The sequence below is a fragment of the Prinia subflava genome, chromosome 15, assembly GCF_021018805.1.
Source record: "Prinia subflava isolate CZ2003 ecotype Zambia chromosome 15, Cam_Psub_1.2, whole genome shotgun sequence".
Lineage (NCBI taxonomy): Eukaryota > Metazoa > Chordata > Aves > Passeriformes > Cisticolidae > Prinia > Prinia subflava.
The window spans coordinates 14,333,806-14,357,586 of NC_086261.1; the positions used below are offsets into that span (position 1 = coordinate 14,333,806).

The 23,781-nt window shown below is 38.7% G+C and overlaps 1 protein-coding gene across 4 annotated transcripts in view; it reads right to left on the minus strand.

Annotated features, from left to right (window-relative positions):
* Nucleotides 1-394: 394 nt before the first annotated feature.
* CIB2 (calcium and integrin binding family member 2) overlaps nt 395-23,781 on the minus strand; it is a 42,067-nt gene continuing 18,680 nt past the window's right edge. For 3 of the 4 annotated variants that reach the window (XM_063412330.1, XM_063412332.1, XM_063412329.1), the window contains exons 3-6: nt 15,279-15,390; nt 7,753-7,900; nt 7,469-7,664; nt 399-2,092 (exon numbers count right to left, since the gene is read on the minus strand). In XM_063412330.1, the coding sequence (XP_063268400.1) occupies nt 2,071-2,092; nt 7,469-7,664; nt 7,753-7,900; nt 15,279-15,390 (478 nt within the window). In that variant the 3' untranslated portion in view covers nt 399-2,070. Of the gene's footprint in view, nt 2,093-7,468; nt 7,665-7,752; nt 7,901-15,278; nt 15,391-23,781 lie in introns of all 4 variants that reach the window. The other variant, XM_063412331.1, reaches the window with a different exon arrangement.

Genomic DNA, 23,781 nt, shown 5'->3' on the forward strand with positions numbered 1-23,781 from the left:
TGTCCTCAGCACCAGATCCTTTGTGTCTGGATAATCGGATCCTGAATCTTGCAACCTGGTATTTTACAAACACATCCTAATCATATCCTCCTACACACCTCATAAGGCTTTCAAGATTAAATGTTCCTCTTGAAATACACTTCTTAAAAATTAGGCTGATACTTCAATTAATAGGAAGTAATTTTAACATCATCTCTCCTAATGCCAATGTCTTGCACACAATTTCAATCAGCCAATACACCTAACTTAATCTGTTCTAAATGAAAAACAGGCTCAAATCTCTTTGTACTCAATCAGAACTGAATATGAGGATTGATTTCTGCTAATTTTAACCTGGTTACGGGAATTCAGGTTTTAATTCCTTTATCTAAAGAGGTATCAGTATAAGGAAGCACTAAAATGCTATAAACATCACTGAACATGATAGCTCTAAGATATGTATTAAAAATAAATGTTATTACTAACATACAAGTGTCATTTTCACTGAGCAATGAGACAGGTCTGTCCTGTATACCTTGAATATCCAAAATTTCCATTGAAACTTCTAATGTACACACATACTGCTAGAGAAATATTTCTTCTTTCTTTACATTCATAGTGTGTAACTCTGAACAGCAAACTACCCTGCAAGCTCACCACATAGAAGAGTTTCTGAGGTAGATAAGCATCACCATCCCTGCGGAAATTATAAACAGGTTAGGTTCTCTACTTTAACAGTTTTCTATATAACACATTTCATCCATTGAAAGATTTAACTTTATAGTAATTGGAATAATGATCAGAAAGGAAATTAGTATGTGGTCAGCCTAAAAATTCTCAAAGGACAACAGAATGCTTCAAAAGATTTAATTGTGATGACTTTGATACAGAAGCCATGTAAGTGACAGAGCCCTTCTATAGACTGTTAGAACAGTAATTAATGCACATATGATTGTCTTCAGGCCCCAGTACCTAAACAATACTGGAAGTAAAAAACAAACAAACAAACAAAAACTACAACAACAACAACAAAAAGAAAAAACCAACCAACCAACCAACAAAAAAACCCCACAACAAAACAAAACAAAACAAAACAAAACAAAACAAAACAAAACAAAAAAACCCCACACAACTAAAAAACAAAACAAAAAAAAATCCCCACAACAAAACCCAAAAAGATCTTGCTGATTTCCAGCTGGAGGGGAAAGAGAAACATAAAACTGCATTCATGCATTTTATGGGACAGATTGCATAGCTTGTTTAGAAAGAAAATATCTTTTCATGTCCTTAATAGTAGTAGTTCTGTGCTTCTTCAACTTCTTCATGAGTTACAGATGATCATGTTCCTCCATACAACATTATCAGCCCATAGAATGAGTAAAATGCAGGAGACCCTTTGAGAATAAGGACACAGTTTGAACATTTATCTCGGGAAGAAATGAGTCATGTACACAGTTATCACATACAAAAGGCAAATATTTCAAGTTTTATAAGGACACAACAATCCATAAAATATTGGTTGAAGGTAAGCACCAAAGCCAGCAGTTGTCATTTCAGTGGCTGAAAGGCAAACCTGGGCTGTGGTTGTCTTCAACACTGGGAGCTTGATCTCGACTGCAGTTCTTTCACCTCAGGTATTTTCCATGCAAGATCCCAGCTGTACAACACAGTGATAGAGGCATCTCATTATTTAAGGCCCGTGCTTTCTTTCAAATACTCTTGGAAAACACACCAAAGCTAATCTTTCTCTCAATTTTTTTTGCACTTTTAAGAGCAGTATTAAATATTCATAAATATAAAACCTCTATGGAAATACCTTTAACAATATTCTGATTCTGACTGTTAAAAAAAAAGGGAGGGAAAAAGAAAAACCACAATCCAACAATCAACCATCTTTGCCAGAGTGCTTGGCCAGCAGTGAAGATAAAAATGTGTCTGTTCCAAATATCCTGTAGATCACATGATGCTTCTGTCTGTCTGTGAACCAGAATTATTTCAGTACTTTCTGCTGAGTCCTAAGAAGCCCTCATTAGAGGACAAAAGCCTCTGGAGTGCCTGAGATTCAGAAAGGCTGGACTGGCAGAAACATCTTCAGATTCTTATGTGGAAAGTACTGCAAAGGAAAGAAAAAGATTAAGATATACAAACACATTTGTCACTATGCAAAAAATTTTCCATAAAGTACAAAAAGGAAGGTGCTATGCAAAAAAAGAAAAAAATTACTTTCTTCTTTCACACTTTGAGAAGATTTAAATCTCATGGGAGAAAATTCCATCTTCTGAAAATGTTAGTTCAGGGGCCAAGCTCAATAGTGGATTAAATCAAGTATAAATTGCCCAGTTTGTTGGATGTAGAGCAGAGCTAAGTGTTTCCCAATGGTACTTCTGTTATGGCACAGCATTTGGGTCCTACCCATGACAAATCAGGCAGGTAAAGTTTTCTCTTATTGGACCAAAGAGATCCTGTAGTTATCCTCTATTTGCTCTTTAAAACAGGCAAGCAGGATGGCTTTCAATTGCCCCCAGGCTTCAGAAGGGCTCCCAAGCATCTCAGCAGGACAGGGAAAGACAATTTTAAGAGGGTATGCTGAAACCCCACTGTCTATAGGCAGCAATCTGTTCAAGGTCACGACAATATCAACTGTTTCTTTCTTGATTGACTGAAATGAGAAGAGATTATTATGTATTTCTGTATGTAAATTCTGTAATTTTGTTGCCTACACTGAAAGAAAACATTTTTGGAACATTTGAGAAGCTGCAGACTTTCTGAATGCAAACTCATTGGATTTTGTTTTACCAAATTAGAATCAGAATCTGAAATTCACTAAAGGAAGCTTGTGGTATTTGGAGGAGATAAAATTTCATATTCACCACAGTCCCTAGGGATGTTTCCTCTAGGAATTTATTTAATCTGGGTGACAGTAAAAGATATGCTGTATAGCAGCCTGGCACACCAGCTTAAGCACTGTGAGGGAAAGCAGATAGTGATGCAAATAGTTTATTGACACTAATATTTTTTAAATAAAAGAATCAGAAATATCTTGTTCACAATTCAATAAATGTCTAGAGACTATATAAATCCAAGCTCTCAAAAAATTTAACTCCCACACAGGTAATATCTAGGAGCTAAAAATCCATCACATTCTATGTGAAAACATTTGAGGCGTGAGTCCCCAAAAAAATCCACCCCAATCCACCTAACTGGAAATCTATTTATTAGAAAAAAAGTTCTGTTTTTATCAGTATCATTTCAGCCTTTGAAGATTCAGCTTTTTACTAAGAAGCAGCTAAAATACTCTGAAAAAACACTGACAAAAATTACTCCCTTCCACAGTTTCTTTGCTAAGCATGTCTTGCCAGTTAGTCACTAGCTCTAATATTAGTCCTTAAGAACTAATTAATCTGCATGTTGGGACAGTCTTATGAGATGCACATTCCCTGTAAGAGAACTTCCTTTACTTCAGCATTTGGCAGGATTGTGGTCACAACATCAACTGGTGGCTGGGCAAAGGCCCACAGCTGTTTCAGAAATAACTGCATTTCCAATGTTTAATGTGTTGTTTCTCTCTTGTTTACCTGGCAGCTCCCAGGTATTATTAATGCCATATTCCTCTCAAACCCCATTACGGATTGTTATAGCATGCTTCACTCTCAGGCATTCAAATAAGCTGAAACTTCCAGGATGATTTATAAAACAATTTCCTGTGGAAAACGTGACCAGTCTTGTAGAACAGAACACTTAGCTAGTGCCAGCTCAATCCGCCAATGCTTCCATTAAACTACAAGCAGCTTCTTAATGATAACAATTTTGAGTGAAATAAAACTACTGGGATCAAATTTTCTGAACTAGTAACTGTCATTATCATTTACAGCTCAGTTCAGCTTCTGGGATAACAGCCAACTGCATAGATCTTCCCTGGTTAATGATTAACAGTGGCTTCTTCTAGTCTGGAAAAAATTCCTCAGTGACAGCAGTGCGAATCAGGCAACAGACTTTACTGCATCTTTATTTGCCTGACAGCATCACAAAGCTGGCAAAGGCTGTCTGCAGGAGATTAAACCTACACAGGGTCATTAAGCAAAGGTTTGAGAAAGGAGTGATGAGATAAGGAAAAATCAGTTAACGCAGAGTAGATGAACTTTAGCTCCTAGCAGGTCAAAGCCTGGATCATGATGCCAAAGTTAATGCCTGCTGTGCATGTTAAGTAGGCATAATAATGTGACAGCTTAAAAAACAACCAACATGTGTAAAAAAGGTGCCTCAAAACCTGAGTGCGTATTGCTATAAAAAGCTGGCCTTCAAAGATTTTCCACAGAATAAAGAAGATATTCCTCCTCAGTAACTTTAAATCTCATTTTGATGATGATGATAATGATGATAATTTACAGCCGGATGAAATTTCTCAGTGTTTGTCACAAGTCAGGTGAGCACTGGTCCCATGTAAGAGAGGAGAGAGAAAAAAGTGCTCTATGGCTTTGTACAGATTGCCTCCTCAAGCAATGGCAGAGCCAGGGATAAAACTTAACTGCCTGGAATCCTTTATTTCCTCCTTTTATGATATGAAGAGGTGGCTTTGGTGGGGAGACAAGGAAAAGAACAGAGTAAGAAATCCTTTACTACAGATAAAAATCATCTGGAGCCTTGCAAGACATTCAGTGTTTTCAGAAGGCTCTCATACCAGGTGCCATTCTGATCAGAATACCATGGCTTCACAGCAAATCCCTGCAAACTGCTGTTACCCAGCATCTTCAACTGCTCACTGGCAATCATTTTCAGTGTGGCTATTGCTTTGGTTCCTAGGTATTCCATTTTCACAGTTGCCGAGCAGCTCGAAGTGTAAATAATTAGACCCTTGGGCTTCCTTGAATTTAAATTCTGGAATGCACTCAACTCAAAGTTGGCACAAAAAGTGAAGATGTGCAAAAAAATGAAATTGTGACATTAATGGATTGGTATTTCTTCCACATGGCTGCTTAAGATTTCAAATGGACAATTAATTTTAGGTGAATGCATGTTTTTATATCTTTTCACAATAGTAAGAAGCTAGTTCAGTTTACCACTGGCATATAGGGTTAGTTATCTGCTGTTAAGACACTTCCTGTGCTTTGCATGCTCTGTATTAGATTAGCCAGTGAAGCTGCACAGCCCTGCCTGCCCTTTGGCTGCACACAGCCCAAGGCTATCATTTAAGATAACCATTACAGCTGAAGTCTCAAAAGAGAAGAAGATGAGAGGCCAAGAATAGAGCTAGAGATTAATTCACAAAGATGTAAGAAAGCATTGTTTCAGTAAATGAATAGGTAATGTGCCCAAGACTGCTATGGCACAATTGAACTTAATGAACAGGAACTGGGGTTTTTGTGGTGAGAGATCAGCCACAGAAATTGCATTCTTGTCCCACGTCACAAAGTCTGTCACACGCTGGCAGGCACTGGCTCCTGCCAGAGAGTGCTTGTTTAGTTTTAGTCCCAGTCAGACTTAGGTGAACCTATTGTGGCATTAAACTTCAATGAATCCCATTCCAAAAGTCAAATCTCTCTTTAGAATACAATATTTATACAGTATTTTAAAAATTAGAATAAGTTCCTCAGAACAGGAAGTTCAGTATTAACAAATATGTCAGTCTGTGATGCAGTGCATACAGGAAAAAAATAACTAACAATATCCTAAAAAAATACCTTTACAGACAAAAAGAAAAGTAAACCACAGGAAGGCTCAAATCTTCCATGGTAAACTGGTTTGGATAAAAGTAGTCTCATGACCCTGTCACCTTCTTTTCCTGCAGCTGTTAAACAGAAACCAAACTGGAGAATCTACACATTCTCGGCTCTGACACTTTTTTCCATTACACTATCATTTTCCAATAGAGCTTCAAACACATGTTGTCAAACCATGAGAAACATCAGATTCCATAAGAAATGGTTTTCTTTGTACTGTTATGCCCACAGAAGATGCTGTTATATAGAAACTGCCTGGTCAGAGGCTCTAAAGCAGTATTTTGGTTAGGACGTGGAAAGAGACCCTTCTTTGTATCATCAGGAGCTCTTAGGCCTGAGGACTTCAGAGATGAATCCTATGACCCAGCTAAACTCCCAAACCTGAAAGGGGAAGGAAATTATGATTCCTCTTGAAGCCAGGGATGCCAAACATCCACCTTAAATATGCATGTTGCCTTGTTAAACATGAAGGAGGTATCTTGTCACAGACATGGATCCTAGCACATGTGTTTAAACTGAGCAACTGGATGCTCAGTCTTCCAATACTTGGTAGCCTTGTCCTTTGATTTTATTGGTACTCTCCACTTTCTCTTACCTAATCTGTAATACCTATCTCACTTCATCCCACTTTTTACTCATCATCTTGCCCTGCTGAATACCCAGCACTCAGTGATTTTCACTCATTTCCTCATCTTCCCACAATATCACCAAACTGGAAAAGAAAAATAATTGTGACAGTCATTTCAATGGCTACACTGGCAAACATTCCTCTCTGCAATTTTCTCAGGAAATGGCTGGACTGCACAGCATCCTCAGCTTGGAATTCTCAGTCAGCAGTTTGCAAGCCTCTACAACACAGCAGTAAAGTCAGTCATGGCACAGGAAACTTCTGAAACTGCAGCTTCTGCTGAATCTTCAGATCTGCCTTTAATTCTTCACATTTGATCACTGTTCTCTACCAGATTCATAGGAGCAGCACAGCCTTTTGATTAATTAAAGGAAACTCTACCGGACCCCAGCAGCTTCAACATAGACAGCAGTATAAGGAAAATGTTTTCTTAGCTGGAAATATCTGTAAACAAAATATTGGAATACCTACTGAGCTGAGCCTCACCATAATACATATATATCTTGTATTAAAGAGGTTTCTGTTAATACACTTGATTAGTCAAGGAATGCCTGAAATGTATAAAAGACATTCACATTGAGTGTCTCCTCTCCAGAAGCTGATGTTTCTCAAGGTTCACAGGAATCGTGTGCTCCTGCTTTACTGAATCACTTTAACATCTTTCCTCAGAAGTTTCATGTGTGAAAGAAATACTATTCTTGTTCTGCAGGACACTTTATAGGTCTTCAAAAAACACTTCCACTTTTTCCACAAAGAGATCAATGTGTTTCCCTGTATATTTGTAACATGTACACAACATTTACACACATTCCTATGCAGACAGCTGGGATCCTTGCTATAGGCTTAAGAAAAATAGGAATTTGAGCTGATAAGGGATCAAAATATTTCCCTGAACCACACCAAGAGGGATGGAGGGGCAGGAAAGGTGGTAATTAAAAGTCATTGAGCTTTTGGTCTTAAGTTAAGAGAGAACTGGAATACGCCCTAGAAAAGTAAACTGAGTTAGGTAAGAAGTCATCACCTAGCCAGTTCTCTAGTAAAATACTTATGTCTGATAATTCCTCTATTAGACTGCACAGTGATACCCTAAAAAAATACCTGCAAGTATTTTAAAAAAGAGACTCTCTTTTTCTTAAAATAATACCTGAGAAAGTCCGGTGCCTTGGAAATCATGTTTTCAAAATCTGCAAATCCTAATTTCCCATCACCATCCATGTCAGCTTCTTCTATCACTTTCTCACAAACCAGAGTGATTTCCTCTGCTGTCAGCTCTTCCCGGGTCAGCTTATTGAGGGTTTTTTCCAAGTCTGCTTTACAAATGAAGTTATCTGTGTTAAAATCTAAACAATAGAAGAACCAAAGATCACCAAGTGTCCCACTTATTTACTCCAAACACAAAAAGCACACCAGGGCCCCTCCACACAGTACCATAGATCTTAAAGGCATAGATTGCTTTCAGCTCCCGGGGAGCCATTTCACTGAGCACGGAGAACATATCCACAAAGTCATTGAAGCTCAGGCTTCCCTCTCCATCTTCTGAGAAAGACTCCACAATCCTTTCTTTGAAGGGATTCTCCTGTGAAAGACACAAACAGACTGGTATTTGGAAAATGAAAAAACCTGCAGACTCCCTGATAATAAATATTTAATTGCATGGTTAGCTCTTTGAAGACAATTTTTTCTTTTTTTTTTTTTTCCCAAAAATGCATCAAAAAACTTACATTTGTATGCTTTAGCAGGAAGTTTCAGCAGCCCTTGCTGCTGCATTGTACCACTTCTGCCCTTTTATTTTCACTGATACATGTCAATGTCCAACCTGTGGTTGGACTGATGAAAAATTTCAGAGATTTAAATGAAATTTAATCTCCACAGGAGATGATCCTGAAATCATTCTAGCATCTTAGAATAAGACAATATTCTAACACCATAAACACACAAGCAAACATAAGAAAAGCTGCTTTATTACTCTGAAATCCAAAACAAATGTTTTTTACAGTAAAAACCTGTCATCTGTCTCAGAGCTATACAAAATCCCAACACTAATCTGTAGCTGTATTGATAAAACTTGGAAAATCAATTCAATTCCATTGAATATGAACAGAACACAAACATCACTTGGGCTGTGAGTAGCCTCTCATTAAAGCTGTGCTACAGATCTTTTCTTAAGCCAAGACACTGATTAACATACTGATCCATCAATTTATGCAGCTGTGGTAGTGACATATCAGGTTCACTATTTTTAATATGCATGCAGCATTTTGTTTGGCTTTTAAAAAAGCAGTACTGTGAAAGCTCAGAAGTTCATTCATATATCCATTTAATTTTTTTCCTGTAAATTTAATTACCTAACAGGTATTCATAAGCCATCCAATTATTTAAAATGAAATTTTAAAAAATAGCTATATTTGAGAGACAAATGACTAGAAAATGTTATTTTTCAGTTGAATACTTGAATTCTTTCTTGATAATTCCCATATAGAACAAAAGTATGTATAGAATACATATTTGGCACAATAGTGGAAACTAAAAAAGTAATGGCCAGGAACAAGGCTGTTTTTATGGACAGGTGAAGTAGGGACCACAGAGCCTTAGGCTCAAATGACCCAGTACAGTAGTCAATACTAAATACAAATTCTCCTGCAGGGTTTGATGACTGAAGGAATCCACAATAGGGAACAGGCCTACAGATTTCAAAAGATAGGAGATTAACAAGTTCACTGTTCAGATGAAGACAAAACCAGACCAGATAAAACCAAATTAAATAGTATAGAATAGAAAAGAGAGATTCTTGAAAATAAAAAGCAGCCTCAAAATGCAGCAGGGTCACATCTCTCCAGAGCCTGAGAATGAAAAATAACACCCCAGACCCAGGCAGATGGCTGAGAGAACCTCACTGTAAAAGGATATGTAGTGATCACTCACGTCTCCTGAATGATATGTAGGTACAGCAGGTGTGCAGGGAACTGCTTAGGTTAAAGTACCTCACTTAAATGCCTGGAAATGTACCTGGAATTTTTGTAGAATACACATTCACCTACCTGTAGGATTTACCTGTGGCTATACACGTATACCTGTTTGTGGGATATGTACACACACACATGCAGGGAAGAACAATTGGTTCTATTGTTTTAAAACTGCCAGTTTATAAATAAGCCAAAGATTCATTTGGGCTGAAATATATGAAAAGGCCCACTTTCTTCCTAAAAGCATACAAAAAAATGGTGTGTTACATGTTTAATATTTGAGAATGCCAAACATCAGAATGGACATCAAAACCTATTAGAAATTTATTTTTCATGTCTAAAATGCTATATAGCTTTATTTGGAACAAACCTGATCAGAAGTAAGTGTCATGGTAACAGTAGTAAACTGACATCTTAGAGGCAGCATTGGGTAACAAACCAGGAGCACACAGATGCAAATATCCCTATCAGCAGCGAATATCAAGCCCGGGACTTTGTGCCTTAGAAAGGCTGAGGCAGGATCTCACTGACTCAATAAGCATCTTGCAGTTGTATAAGATGAGTTATTTATTTGGCATGTCAGAGGTCTTGAAAATACAGATGAATTAAGAATGAATTAAATGAACCTAAGCATACTTCTTAAGTAACTCTTTGCCAAATGGATCTCTAAGACCAAAATGAAAAATAAAATCTTTCCTCATATTGATTTCTTTCCCTTAACTTTCTCATATTATGTGTCTTCAGACAGTATATCTGTGGCTTACACAATGGAAAGTATTAGCTTACCTTCACAGATACTTTTCACATCCTTTCTGTAATTTCATTACCTCTACTCTAAAGAGCACAGATTAGGGTTCCATTATATTTAAAGGAAGAGCCATGGGGGAAGGGAGTAAAGGGGAAAATTATATTGTTCTTTCCTAGATTGCTTTCCCATAAGCACTAATTGTTGAAAAAAGATTCCTTTTAAAACTAGAAAGTTACACTTGTCTTAAAAAGCTTTTTCTGTACTCTCATGATAAAAATGAGAGAGGAGACAGAAACAATAAAGAATTGCTACAACTGAAAAGCAACTGCTGTCTCGCAGATAGATGTTGTTGCTGTGGTGGCTGAGAGAATCCTAAATGTGCAATCCATCTTTGTATAGAACACTCCTTTTACTCAGATAATTGTGTTTCTATGCATTTTTAAATCTCACACAGCATCTATTCCAACATACATACCTATAACAGCTTACAACAAAACACAACCACTAGTTTTCTAATAAACTGTTAGAGGGTTTATTCCTGGCATTGCAGCTAAATCACCTGTTATATTCCCCTGTTCTCCAGTTTCCACCCCAGACTCTAGGAAAGCACTCTGGTGGCTTTTTGCCTGATCTGTTTTGCAGCTTGAGGAACTAATTTCAAGCATCCAATCCCATTCCCACAAGCTGACTGCATTTTGGAAATAAGAGGTTGCAAGTGAAGTTCAAAGACAGGTCAAGACAATTAAGTTGGAGATACCAGAGAGTCATTACAAAATGCTGCTTAATTTTCACATCCAGAGAAACACAATGATGATTTTCCCTTTTGTATCTGAACATAAGTCCCCACTGACTTTAGAGAATATATTTAAAAGCATAAAGCTGTCTGTTTTGCAGACTATTGCAAGTCAGAATCCTTTTGGATGCTTTAATCAGAACTTTTTCAGCAACAGTAAAAACCAACCTTTCTCAAATTTCAGGAGTAATTCCAAAAGAGGAAAGGAAAAAAAAAACCAGAAAAAAATTGCCAACAGACAAACATTAATATAAAAGTGGCTAAATTGTTCATTACCAAAGCTCCATAGGAAAGACTGGTGCTTAAGAAGGGAAGAATATTGAGTGCAACAGCAAATTGTCCCTGGAGCAGAAAAAATTGAGTTTCTTTGCAGGGTTTTTTCCTTAATTTTCTTCTTCCTCAAAATCAATAACTTGGGTTTTATGTGTCTATGATTATATTAATGTCATCAAACTTCTCTATGGTGCCTGCAGGGTACTGTTTAAGAAATTCCTGCAGAAACCAAGGCTAAGATAGAGCTAAATTGAAAAGTTTATGTCTTAATAGAAAATACCATTTTGTTCTGTCAGAAAGCAGAAGTGTAAGTTCAGCAATGACTCTTTACTGAAGTAACAACAGCCAAAAAACCAAAGATTCAGGCTGTACATAGAATTGCTTAAATATTACAGAACCTACCAGCAACTCATGGGAAGATAAGGCATTGTGACAAGAACTGACCCAAACTGTGCCAGGGAAGTGCACAGACAATGCTGCAGGGCATCACAGATGTGCAGGCCTGGGGTTTGATGCAGAGAAAACAGCCCTGCTTGTGACACTTGGAGCACACAAAGCAGAGATGCTCAGATAAAGAGGCTCCAGAGAAGCAAGGAGAGTGGTCTGAAGGGAGTAAACATCCCAACATAACTAGAAACAACTAACAGAATGCAGCAAGGATGTTGAGATAAGCTAGAGACAAAGACTGGCCAGAGCAGGGCTTGGGAATATCACCCTGCTCTCTCAGGTGTCATTGCTCATCACACCCAAAGCTTTGAACCTGAAGACTCACTGAAATCACTAAGACCTTGTCCTATTAACACTGTGGAAAGTATTTTTATTTTGAAGCAAATTGATTGCATTCATGTTTTATACTTAGTACAAATAGGCTGCTAACATTGGTTCTGAAATGTGCAATGGAGTCAGTGTTCCCTGTGTGTCCTTCCTGGCTCCTGGCTTATTCCTGCTCCTGCTGCCCATACGGTTTCAGCAGTGGATTTATGAACTCCCTCCCTCCCAGTGCAGCTTATGACAAGGCCTGCAAGGATCAATGAAGTTCCCGTGTGAGCCAAAATGGAGGAAGCAACAGACTGTAAAGTGAGTGAAACAAAACTGGTTCCCCTCCAGCAGCCCTTTGCTGCCGAGCACTGCAGAGAAGGATTGCTGTGCACTGCAGAGCCCACAGAGAGCCCACAGTCTGGGAAAGAGGCAAACTGGGATGTGGGAATGGACACTCACCACTGCTGCCAGCCACAGGGGTCTCTGGCACCACGCTACATTCCCATCTGCAGCTCTGTGGCAATGACAGCGATAATGGGACTGAAATCCACACAGAGCAGTCCATATTATGGCTACAGTTTTGCAGTATTAATTACTGCAATCTCACAGGTGTCTAAATACCCCAAAGTTAATTTATTAGACTGGTGCCTGTGTTACCAAGACTGTGAAAATTAGAGAACAGAGACTGCAATGAAATGGATGGAGTAAAGTAGCTCTGTTAAATTCAGTGTAATGGTAGACCTAATCAACTTAAAGTACCTTTCCCTTCTTTATATATTTATTTCTTGTCCCAACTTTCAACTTTTAAGAATCAGAAATGAGTGAATAATTCATTACCAATTAAAGTGAATTACCATCAGCATTTTTTTCCTTCAAGCAGAAAAACCTGGCTCAAAACATTAATGCATGAGGTAAAGATCTTTCTTTATATTAGCAGAATCTAATTTAGAAAAGTGCATTATTGATTCTATCCATTTGTCAGAACCTGCACTGCTATTGAGCTCAACATTGCCAGTAACTAGGAATGTAATGTGTATATGAAAAAAGCCAGGTGCATTGAAATTAGTACTAACTTTATTAGAATTCAGTAGACATTTAGATCATTTATTTCTATTTTAAGATGTAAATGTTGTCTTTGTCTTCACCTTGATGAAAAGTTACTGAAGAAAGAAAACACCATAATGATTTGTTAGGCAGTCTGGTCAAGTTGCAAAGGTTTAAGATATTTTTTCTTAGCGTATGTGCTGAAGTGAGTACGTAGGTAGCTTCAAAAATAAATTCTTGAGTAAAGACTCTCCCCCTCACCCCTGTCTGCACAGGTGCCCACAAGATGCTTCATGACCAAGATGGACCCCAGTTTATAACAAAGATCCCAGGAATTTTAAGATCTTTTAATGTCAATGCTTTCAAAGAGTTATGGAGTAAGACCTAGTCTCCTCTTACTAGGATGTTAGTGGAAACAAGCTCAGTAGCTATTGAAAGCACTGTTCTCTGTGAGCTCCTAGAACTCCTGAAATAAAATGAGTGGTTTGACATCAATATTTCTAAGGTTCTTCCACAGACTTACGAGACCTGAGAGAGAATTTGTATAAAATTCAGCACTGAGTTTGTACTGTTACTATCATAAAGTCAAGTTCCATTACCTGGAGACATCTTCTAAAGCAGAAAGCCTCATAGACTTGTGGTGCCAGAAGATAGATTATGATCCACCTCATACATGGAAGCCTCTTAGGAAGTCTATTGTTACCACCTAAGTTTGCTAAGCTAGCAAGATATGCTCCTGTATCTCAATAGAGATATGATCCTGCATAAAATTTCTGGTTTGTATGTCAGCTTAAGTATCAGGCTTTCCATCTTGAAAGTTCTCATAGAATGAGCTACTCCTTAAGAGTTCAATCTTCTGTCACTGAAGCCAAAAATACTCTGTGTGATCGTAATTTCTCACTTTCTTTTCCAAGCTTAGCCTTGATTTGTCACAAAGCAACTCTCAGCTGTCTGGCAGTTAAACTCTGAGGAGTCAAAGAACGGTGCCAAAGGATTTCATGCTGTGCTATCAAGATCTCAGAGATGATAACATAAACCCTAAGGAATACTGATGCTATTAGAAAAAGCATAAACATATTTTGCTGAAGAAGCCCATGCTTACTGTGAAAAAGAATTATAAATTATTTCTCAGCTTCTTCAGAAACCCAAGCTGTCCATAGACATCTACTAAATCAGAGTCTGAAGTATAACTAAAGGACAAAAATTTTCCCAAGGTTTCCTATTGAATTAAACACTTGTATGTGTTTAATGTTTCCATTTAAATGAAATGCTGGTCGAACATTTTTCAACACACACAAATTAACAAAACGTGCTTTTTTTCAAGAAACTATATTATTCCAGAATCAAACATACAGCAAGTATGTTTGGTATTAAAGGAACAAAGAGTTCTGTGAACTTCAGCTTGAAATCTAATTCAAATGTTTTTCACTTCATGTTGACTTAGCGTCCTCCACAACTGAATTTCTAAAGCGTCGCTTCTGCTTGTAAAATATCAGATATTTGAATAAAAATACAACACTAAGGAAGAATTTCTAGATCATTAAAATTAAGTGGAAAGCCATCAATTACAAGGTTCTTATTGTAATGTTCTTAAAAAGCTTAATAATGCTTCATGCAACTATCAGATTGAACACATAATTGTTTCCACATTACAGTAATTTATAGACATCAATTGACTAACATACACAAAAAATAGACCATGTGACAAAATACAACATAATTCAAGGAACTGTCTAAAAAATAAATGCTAAAAGTCCTCATTTGTCCTGTTAACACCATAAATTATTAAGCTGTTGAACTGAGAACAAAAACAAACACTGTCTCAATTTTTTTGCACTGATTGCCTTATATCTACTGCTTCTCTTATTTGCAGTTATTTGGACTGTTTCTCCACTTCCTAGCATGTAATTTCCCCATGAAAATGAAAAATTAATAAAAAGAATACTTATTGTGAACAGGTAGCTGAGAAAAAAGGGGAAGACCTTTACTTTTTATTAGAAATATTCTGCACATTGCTAGCAAATTTCCTATGAACAGACCTCATAAGAACTTCAGGTTTCTAACCAGCTCCTCACACAGAGATAGATCCCTGTGGGGACATGGCTTCTGTGGGGGATAGACACAAAAGGCAAAGATTGCTAAATTTAATTTTATTTCCTATTCATTTCCTTTAACATCTACCCCAACTATCTCTTCAAGAAAGAGATTCACCTAAACATGTTCCAGTTTCTGTGGCTGGTTTTGCCCTTGAATAATGACAGGAAGGGGAAGACCTCAGCTTGCCACAGCGCTTCTGGATATCAATCTTGGCAGAAAGTCTGGCAGATGAGCTACAGAAGTTCAGATACAGTTTGCAAGCAGTCAGAAGTGATACCTTTAGCTCAGGCATGTTTATTATAAGCTGCATAGGTAGTTTAACATCTGGGTCCTTTGTATAGTCCATAGGCACAACGTTTGGTGCCATTTCATAGTACCGGCCGTGCAACCTGTAAACAAGCAGAAACAAACAGCCAATAACCAATTTTAAATAACCAATTCCATTCAGACAGTAATCAGATACAAGTTTGTCTGGCAGCTATAATCATTGGTTTCAATTCACAAGTCTGAGCCCACAAAATTCCCATTTTTCTGAAAAAAAGAGGACTTTGATGCAGTATCCAGCATAACTGCTACCAACAGCCACATGTTTCTCATGTAACTGAGCAGGGTTTCACACTGTGTGTATGTAAGATTTAGGCACTGCCAGGTATGTGCTCACAAGGGCTGAACCAAGGCACATACTGTGAAATGCAATTCCTATCATATGTGGAAGCTTAGTCTTACACCTAATTCATAAACTGCTTAGGACAGAAAGTGGTCCCTTTGTCATGTCCTGTGTATTAATACAGTGCATTCTGATGGCTCAGTAGGGCACATGTACTACTTGTACACATTATAAAGCTGTATTTTGTGACTTATTTTCCTTTTAATGAAAAATCCTGCCTACTCACTAGGGATACTAACAACTACATATAGAGATTACCTTTTTTTTAACAATAGATCATAAACAAAGCAGCAATACAGGAAGCAATGCCTCAGCAACCCCTTCACTTCCTCAGCTTTTGCTGCAGCAGCCCTGCAGCCAGCCCCACACCCAACTGAACTACTTCAGATCCCTGTGTGTAAATAAACTCAAAAACTAGGAGAAAATCATCTACAGGCATCTCTTTGCTTACGATTATGATATGCCCCAAAGAACACATGAAATGAAACACAGAAACACATCTTTTCTCCATTGTAGGAAACTGATGTCTTCATCCTGCACAACAGCATTTTGTGCCATACCAGAAACTGGATATCCACTGATCTCAGCACATTTCAGCTGGTCACCACAGCTCACCCTGACATTTCATAAATACTGTGTAATTCAAGATACAATAGCCATCTCCCTCTCTAGCAACTGATTTCTCTATCGTAAATAGCAGTTAAAAAGATGCTTCTAAATACAACAGAAAAAGCAGCTTAAAAGCACTTAAAAACTTGAAAGTACATCTTTCAAGTCCAATATCCATCTACAGGTTACCTACTTTTTGAAATATTAGAATACTGAAATGGTGTTCTAGTCTTCCAAGAAAATTGAGCCCTCATTAAGCATCAAGCAAAACTTGACCATTGTGGATAACACTTGGAAATTCAGGAGCTGACAATCCCTGCTTATTTTAACTGCCAAGATTTCCTTCAGTACTTTAATAGTAGACTTATCTCTTTATAACAAGCAATATCAGTGCAAAGTAAACCTGTCACTTCTTGCTGACAGAATTCACTATCTTGTCCACAGAAACTGCAGTCTATTTATACTGAATTTCAGCCATATTCTTTGGCAGCTGAAAGAAGGATATGGCTCCCAACTCTAGACTTTGCCAGAATTGTCTGGAAGGCAGGTGCTGGACACAGAAACATGCAGGTAACTAACTGCAGATTTGATGGCAGCTCTAGTATCCTGTTTTCCTCCCAGCTAACTCTGCCATTAATTTACCAAACCGGTCAAAGATCTGTGGATGTAAGAGCTTTCTGCCTGAGTGGGTTTCACACTAAAGCATCCAAATGAGCCTGTAGGAAGTGGCTCTGATCTAACGGCTTCAAACTAAATTACCGCAATAAAATACATCTTCCACATGCTTTTATCTGCAAGGATCCAGCAACTCTATTTGTAATAGCGTTATCACATGGCATGATTAGCATTTATGGTGGTGAAAAGTGCCATAAGATTTCCCTATGCCCAACATACAGTATGTTGCACTTACTCCATTATCCTTCAAAATGAAAAACAAAAAACCCCAACCAACCACAAAAGACAGTAACACTGTGGATGCCGAAAGCCTGGTCAGAAGACAAAGTCATATAAACTTTCCCAGGCATTTGCTCTGGGGGGAGCTGTGAGAAGACATTTTAAACAATTTCTAATCTTTGCATCTGCTGTTTTTCTAACTTGTTTACCTGCAAAGATGTTTATGAAGAGGTGTTGGTTTGAATAACCAGTCATGTCCAGTGGTATCAGAACAGTGTATAAAAAGGGGGTGCTTTTTAACAAAGCTTGCTATATGCCCTTCAAGAAGATTTGGAGTCATATTATTTCAGCCATCCCAAATACAATAATGATATAACAACTTTTACTTCTGTAAGATCTTGATGCTGGAAGGTTCTTCAGGGACACTAGGTACTGTTTTATAATAAACAGGATTGCTAGTATTAAATGCTAGATTTTGTAGAAAAAATAACAGCCTTGCTTCAGCCTCTTAACAGGATGCCAAGAAAACCACCTGTCATAAGGAACACAGTCCTTTTTGCAGGAATTCCACCAAAACTCCTGTTGAGTTGAATAACTTGTGTTACTGGGTGAGTCCTTACTTTTTGACAAGGAAACAATACATGTCTGATCAATTACTCTGTAACACAATGTAAAGCGCAGTAGGCATCAGGATTATTTACACCCATAATCCTCCTGCCTGTATGCAATACTTCACCATACCTTATTGTGCACTATGACAAATCCTGTGAGTCAGACTCAGCAATCACTTCCCAAATGCTGCTCTCATTACTGACTGTTCTCTCACATCTCTCAGTAACATTCATTCCTAACTGCAAATAGAGAAGAAACAAAGCTCTAGTAAAGGCTCTGATATTTCTCCTGTTTAGGAGAAGCAGAAGGCTCTTCAGATGACTTCTGAACACATCAGAGCAGTTGTCACCTAGAGGAAAGGCTTTTTGTCCTTTTACTCAGCATGCCCTTCACAAGAAGCATGTTTGAAAACAACCTAAGACCTCTTTTTCTGTCCTTAGACAGAAACATTTATGTCTTGTCAGGGAGGCAATGTAAGGTTTTGCAGTGCTGTCTGAACACACAGATTTGGAAAAGCTGCCATTATCATACAGAGACCATCATGTATATTCAGAAGCCTGAGACCAGCCTCACTGTCATTGCAGCTGTAACTACTACAGATCCTGCGGCTGTATTTCCTTTATAAGATTCTTCTGGATGCATGAAGCATTTTCCTATTCCTGGATGTGCTCTCTTTGTCAGCAGGATTTCTTATTTACTTTGCATGGAAGTAGGAAGTGAAAAATCAGTGTCTTCCTGTCAGAGTCCAGGACATCCCTCTGGCCGCCCTGGAGGGTTTGGAGACCAGACCGGGGGTCTGGGATCTGTACAAGGGGCTCAGGCAGCCTCACACAGAGCCCAGGAGGACACTGCTTTTGATCCCTGTCCACGGGAGTGAATGCCCACATTGTATGAAGAATCACAAGCTGAGAGAATTTGAAATAAGCAGTAGTTAGTTAATCACAGAGTGTAAATGTAGCATCTAGGATTTCTAGTATATGGGTTTGAAGAGGCAAGATGGAGGAATTGGGGAGTGGTCCTGTCCTCCTTGTTCTTGTTCTCATCCCCGATTTTCTGCTGAGTTGGATCACAAGGATTGGTTTAGAGTAGAAATGACATGTTAACATAGGTAGTAAGTTCTGGTAAGGTTTTGTAAATACAAAGTTCGTTGTGGACGGTGGTACATAAAGTCTGGGACCCTCTGATCTGCCCAGTCCTGCCGCGTGTCCTGCTCTGCTGGGGATGCCCTGCAGAGCTGGGAAAGGACTGAGAGATAATGAAAGGATAAACAACCTTGGAGGCACAGACTGGCAGACTCAGTTTGTCTTCTCTGGCTCTGGCACTGGACCTTTCAGGCAAGAAAAGCTCAAAAACCCCACATACCTCAGGGAACAGCAACTCTGAGGTGAATCTCAGGGAAAAGCAACCCCAAGATCTTCCCTGCCACAAATGAGAGTGGGAGGGAATGTGGTGATAAATCTAATGGCAGATTCCATTAACCAATGATGCTCTGTCCCCACAGGTACTGGTATATGCTTATGCTTCATGTACAACATTCAAGGATTAAGGCTGTGATTCTGTACCATTTTAATCCAGGCTAAACCCAGACTGCTGATCTGCCCTTGCAGAAATTTGAAGCCCACCAGCTACTCATGTCCCTTGTATAAGCAATAATACTTAAGAATATGCAGTGAGGTTCAGGAAAATGATGTGTTTGAAAACATAGAATTTTTCACAGTCAGTTCCTAGAGGTTACTGAAGCAGTTGTGACAGCAGTGGAAGAAAATGTGGATTTAATTTTTCTATTAAATTAATCAATAAAGTAAAGGCAGAACAAAACTTACCCTTGTAGACAGCAGTAGTTTTAAAATCAACTCAGCTGCCCATCAGCCAGTGAAAACCAAAAATGCTGTATTCAGAAAAATACAACAGTTTTGTCCCCACAGCCTACTTTTGATTGATTACAACATTCATTCTACCACTTCAGGTCTTTTACATGGCAAAAAACGTAGGTCAGAGTCTGTTCCTATTTCTCAAGGCTGAAACATCCTAGAGTCAGCAAGGGTGATGCTGTGGGTATTTGCTGGACACAGTTTGGGATGTCTCCAAACTTAAAACAGAGCCTCCAGCTATACCTGAATAGATTTGAAAAAAGAGATTCCTAAGCTTACACCCTGCAGTGACCATTTAAATTCACTACTGAGCTTTGGGAGGGAGTCAGACTGTACCCAAGGTCACCAGTGCATGTGTTAAAATACAGAGCAGCTCTTCCTTGGCCTGATGTATATTCATCTCCACCATTAAATGTAGTGACAATACATTACAGCTGGCTGAGCTGCCTTTTTAACAGGAACTCTGCACTGAAGGAGTGCTGAAAACAAAACACAGAAACTTGCAATGGCTCTCTGATTAGAAATAAGTAGAGGCTTTCAAGTAGCCTTTAGAAATGAATAAACATCTCCCCAGTTTGGGTCCCATAGCAACAGTCACTTGATTTATGCTGTAAGGGAATACATTTTTATTCAGAGCAATATATATCTCCTATTTATTCCTACATAAAAGGGATGCATTCAAAGACTTGTACATTACACTTAAGACCACCTCAAAGAGTAAATTCTAGATTGTTCTGCATGTTCAGAAAAAAATAGTAAATGGCTTAAGTAGAGCAATGGAAGCAGGCAGTGAGTGCTGATGGACAGTCCCACCAGAGGTTCACAGGAGCTGTGGCATCACCTGAGCACACACTGTTTGTACATGATGGAACAACCAGTGCCAGCCACAGGACCAGAAGTGCACAGCTGCTGTTCAGTTGCACTTTTGGTTTTCACCACAATCAGAGCTATAGGCTCCTGTCCAGATGCCAGTGCTGAATGGAACAGCTGGAGAATGACTTTGTGTAATACACAGAGAAGAATTCACCACTCCAGAGACCAGCAGGAGAACTGACAATCAACATAAAGCCCTGGAAAGAGCAAGGTCTTAGCAATCAGCCCTTCCAAGCATCTGGGATGGCTGGAAGTAAAAGAAGCAGCAGCACTGAAGATGGGATTACACAGAATGCAGGACAGAATGCACTGATCGGAAATGATTTACAACCCTTGCTACAGAAGCCCTGTACTGATGCAAATCAGTGAACTGCACATGCTCTCTTGTCCTGCAGTCTTTTAATGGACAGCTAGGGAACAGGGCCAGAAAGACAAAAAATCTACAGGTCTGCCACACAGGGAGAAAAAGCTGCTATAGCTCAAAGAGCTCAAAGAGAAGGAGGTTCTTTAATCTGGGGCTGAGAAACTGAGGAAGAAGGGGCCCTTGGTGCTGTCAGCAACTGATAAAGAAAGTACTTGCAGGGTCTCAGATTTATGCCATACATGCACAAACTGTTTTTGCAACTATAAATGTTAAATGCTACACATGGTAACAGAGGCATAAATCTCTGTGCTGCACCAATTCCTCAGTGAATCATTGCTTGCAAGAGGTTAGAACAGTCTGTCAGAGAAGGGGGTCTACCATGTGAAGCTGAAACCAAAATGACAGGAAACTTGATACAAGAAAATTCAGACAGAAACTGAAACCATGACTCACTAAATTGCCACAGTTTGGCAAATAGATAAAGAACAAAGAACAGTGAGAAACACAAGCAGGAAGAGTTGAAAGTTGAAGGAATTCTGTTATTGATATGTCTTGTCCCATTTATGCTTTCTAGTTGAAGTTATTTTCATTGTATCACTAAAATACAGTAACTGGGCACAGAAAACAGATTTACAAAAAGGCAGCATAATAAGATGAGAAAAAGTGGATGGATGCTAGTTTTTAGATAGCATGTATTTATTCATTTTTGCAATGCAAAATGAAGTAGCACAAATTAATTTAAGAGAGTACTAGATAAATATCTTCCTAAATCATCTGCAGTAAAATTAAAAAGAAATTGTGAGAAATGTTCTTGGCAGACAATTTATAATACATTTATTCTAAATCTTATCATCGGTAAGAAAGCTCTGACTTTCAATGTGTGTACTCTACTGTTCCCAGAACGACATGGTGCATAGTGAGTATAGATAAGAACACTTTATAATGTTTTTCCTTCCTTGAAGCACCACTCAAATCCCTGCTCACAGGCCTCTTTTCTCCTGGTGATTCCAAGAATCACATAGTGACTGAAATTGCAAGAACTCCTGAGATGAACTGGTCCAACCTCCTGCCCAGAAAAGACACCTGGAGCAGGCTGCCACATCCAAGTGGAGACTCCACAGCCAGTGTGGGCAGCCTGTTCCAGTCACCCTCACAAGTATTTCCCTATGTTCAGCCAGAACCTCCTGTGTCTCTGTACCCACTGCTCCTTTCCTGGCACGAGCCTCTCTCTCCTTTATACCCTCCAGATCTCAGCTCTCTCAGCCTTTCCTCATATGAAAGTCCTCAGTCCCTTATCCATCTCAATGGCCCTTATGCCAGACCCTGGAGCAGCTCCTTATTTCTCTTGTACTGGGGAGCCCAAAATTGGACACAGTACAGACTCCATACAGATCAACATTGACTGGGGTTCTCTCGTCTCACAAGCCTTAGCAAAACAGGTAGAAGCTGACTCAAATGTAATACAGGAAATGTTTATGGTACAAAAATGCAGGAACTGCCTAACCCCATTTTTTTTCTTTTTTATTCAGAGGATACAGAAACATTTTTAACAGCACGAAGAGTAACATAATTAACAAGATCAACAGTAGCTTCAGGATATATGTTTTTTGTTTATGTAGTTTCTTGCCTAAATTCAGGAAGGTTCCCAAGGGTATAGAGTTCCCCTCGATTTCATTTTTTTGGCTGATGTTTTTTCCCCCAAAGCTGACAATAGGACAGTTCCCCTTTCTGCATACAAAACTTCAAACTCTTCAAAAGAAAACCAGCAGTTGTGTTCTAACTCCTCCTTCCATTTGTGTTGCAGCTTGCTCCACAGGGAGCTGCCTCCCAAGCAGTTTGCTGCATTTGCTCCCTTATAAGGAAGCTTTTCAGACCCTTGAAGGAAACCACTGCTTAATTCTCTGGCAGATTTCAGATTTAAAATCTAACATTCAGCTAGATTGGCTAGAAGGCCTCCTGTCACCTCACCTTTCACCCATCAGGAATAAGCTACGAAACAGATGGAGAGGTTCAAGGGTTTGTTGATATCCCAAATGATGCCCAGTTTGGTCATGTAGTGCCATATTCCCCAGGCTGTTGTCTTACTAGGTTAAGTCACTCTCAAGTAATACAACTTGAATTTACAACTTTTGTGCTTTTTGGCTAGTACAGACATCCAAGAAGACCTGCATTTGAGTGCTTGTTTGGGTGCCAAACTGTACCAGTCTACAGGGAGAAGCAGAAACAGATGGCCAGTGAGCACATAAGCATTATTGCTGGAGTAAAAGCTTGTCTGCCAGAAAATCAGATTTGTAAAACTAAGTAAGATAAATAATATGAGAGACAACTCTGCCATTTGTTCCCATTTACAATCACAAGAGAGGCTTGTTATACAAACAGATTCATTGCTATAACTAAAGTGGTTTTTCAACCTTTCTTCACATCATTTTTTCTTTTTATTCCTGTTTCTCTCTACAGGACATTTTCCAGGATAACAAATCTTTTTTGAATGGTGATGCCCAAAACTGGACAGTCTATTCCTACTGAGGTCACAGTACTGCTGACTGGAATTCTGCCATTTTATAAACACCGTAGAGGCTAATGCATTGTAGAAATGCATTTCTCTTTTCTGCAAGAGCATTGTGGGGGAGGTGTTGTTAAAATTATGTTCCCTTTGCTCAGATAACTAATCCTCCAGCCCATTTTTTTGATACACTGCATTCTGCACTTGCAAATTTTTTGTCAGTTCTCAGGACTTCAGTGTGTGAATTTCCTTTTGCTCACTTTGACTCTAGTAATTTCTCTAACATACTGAGTACTGTTGAAAAAGGTACTTAATAACAAAGGTACTTCATAACATCTGCAACTCTTCCCCTCAATGTTTCTTACCATTCTCACCAATTTTCTATGT